This window comes from Aplysia californica, unplaced genomic scaffold (genome assembly GCF_000002075.1).
Source record: "Aplysia californica isolate F4 #8 unplaced genomic scaffold, AplCal3.0 scaffold00186, whole genome shotgun sequence".
In the NCBI taxonomy this organism is placed as follows: Eukaryota; Metazoa; Mollusca; class Gastropoda; order Aplysiida; family Aplysiidae; genus Aplysia; species Aplysia californica.
Window position 1 is genome coordinate 389,445 of NW_004797456.1, and position 2,164 is coordinate 391,608.

General features: G+C 41.9%; 1 protein-coding gene across 1 annotated transcript in view; it reads left to right on the forward strand.

Annotated features, from left to right (window-relative positions):
• Positions 1-2,164, forward strand: part of LOC101851409 (ALK tyrosine kinase receptor) — a gene marked incomplete in the record, with an annotated part of 269,826 nt that overhangs the window by 265,272 nt on the left and 2,390 nt on the right. The window contains 2 exon segments of the mRNA XM_035969815.1: positions 182-316; positions 1,666-1,756. Coding sequence (XP_035825708.1) covers positions 182-316; positions 1,666-1,756 — 226 coding nt within the window.

A 2,164-nucleotide genomic window follows, 5' to 3' on the forward strand; every position in this document is an offset into this window, starting at 1 on the left:
AATAGTATGAACAACATAATAGTATAAACAACATAATAGTGTGCGCAACATGATAGTATAAACAGCATAATAATATGAGCAACATAATAGTTTGAAGAGAGCGTTTGTTGAAAGTCAGAAAGAAAGAGACAAGAAAAGAAGAAAAGTTCTAACTGCTATTTCCCACTCTGTATTTCCCCAGGTCATTTGGCATCCTACTCTGGGAGGTGTTTTCACTTGGCCACATTCCGTACCCAGGGAATACCAATGAAGGTGTAATGTCCCTGGTCACTCAAGGAGGGCGCCTGGACCCACCAGAAGGATGCCCATCAGCTGTGTAAGACGTCCTTGATTTGCTTTCACAAAGTTTCGAAAAGAAAATCCAGTGAATTTTGTTGTGGGCTAAGAGAAACGAGGGGGGAGGTGTGAATGAGGAAAGAGAAGAGAGAGAGAGAGAGAGAAAGAGAGAGAGAGAGAGAGAGAGAGAGAGAGAGAGAGAGAGAGAGAGAGAGAGAGAGAGGGTGGTGGTGTAGAAAAAGAGAGAGAGAGAGAGAGAGAGTGTGTGTGTGTGTGTGTGTGTGTGTGTGTGTGTGTGTGTGTGTGTGTGTGTGTGTGTGTGTATGTGTGCGAGACAGAGAGAGAGAGAGACAGAGAGAGAGAGAGAGACACAGAGAGAGAGATAAAGAGGCAGGAAAGAAAGAGGCAGACGGACAGACAGACAGACAAATAGACAGACAGACAGACAGACTTTGTGGTGATATACAGGTTTTTGTCGTCCTTTTATGGCCTTAATTAATAAGAAGAATTAAACCAAGACGTGTGGAACCGAACCCTAAATCTTGTATATATTGGTCACATTTATTCAAAACATTTTCCTAAGAAATCACATGAGAGAACTGTTAATTCAAATAATCGTATACAGTCGTAACTATCCAGGATGGCCGCCCAATGTTGAGGAGAAAAGTGGGTGTCTTAAACGGGCGGATGTCATGTGCATATTGTATCATTTTAGAAGCGCAAGGAGGGAAATGGGAAGTGGTTATTGATACAGGAGAATATCTTGGACAGGACCCAAAGGTCTAGAAAGGAGTAGATCTGATCACACAAACTCTATGAAATCTTAAATGGACTCGTAAAAATTCCAGATTGAACATCTAACTCATCAAACAATAAGCATATCTCAAAAGCGGATGGTTGGAAGACGCAACTGATTGGTCCTGTTTCTTTCCTTTACTTCTTTTGTTTATATCTCTGTTTTGCACATTTCTTGCACGTAATGACAGTTACTGAGTTTTTCATTATGCTTTTGTTTAGTCAAACTATAGACTTATAATCTTAAACTATAAACTGTTATGGCCGCCGCTTTTTGCTCAAAATATAGACTTCGATCCGAAGCGTGCCCGCCACAGATGGCACCAATGCGCCCAAATATAGGACAAAAGTGTTGCCTGTGTGCGTGGCCCTCCAATCCCCCCCCCCCCCCCCCCCCCCCCATTCCCTTAAAACTTGTTTTTTACCATTCTCTTACTGTTTCAAGCTTAAATTTTGTCAAATGGCGCGCCCCTGAGGGAACCGGAAAAACGTGAGAGTTCACGGTCTATGATATTATTTACCTCAAGTCTATGACAGTCAAACAAACGGATGGCTGAATTACTAAGAACATGATCATTTATTCTTCTCTGTCAGGTTTGACATCATGGCCTCCTGCTGGAGTGCCCTGCCAGAGGGCAGACCGACCTTCTCCCTGATCATCTCCAGTTTAGAGAAAACTCTACAGGTAACATCTTGGTCCTATTGTTTAAGATATTGTTTTTTCAATAACGGTGTTTTTACGCCCCCATCGACACAACTTCGATCATTAGGGAGGCAGGCTTATGTCATTGCTTGTCAGGGCCAACCCAGACTGAGATGGATAAAACAAAACCAACAGAAAAAATCGAGGTAAATCTTACTCAACATCATTACTGTCTTTCCAGCATTTTTTGCTAAGTCACTCATATTTTTATCATTGAAGTTTCTTTATATTTTAGTTTTGTTCTGCCACAAGTATTCTTATTCAAAGTTATTAACGGTGAAGAATTTCATCAGCACACATACACACACACACTCTCTCTCTCTCTCTCTCTCTCTCTCCCTCTCTCTCTCTCTCTCTCTCTCTCTCTCTCTCTCTCTCTCTCTCTCTCTC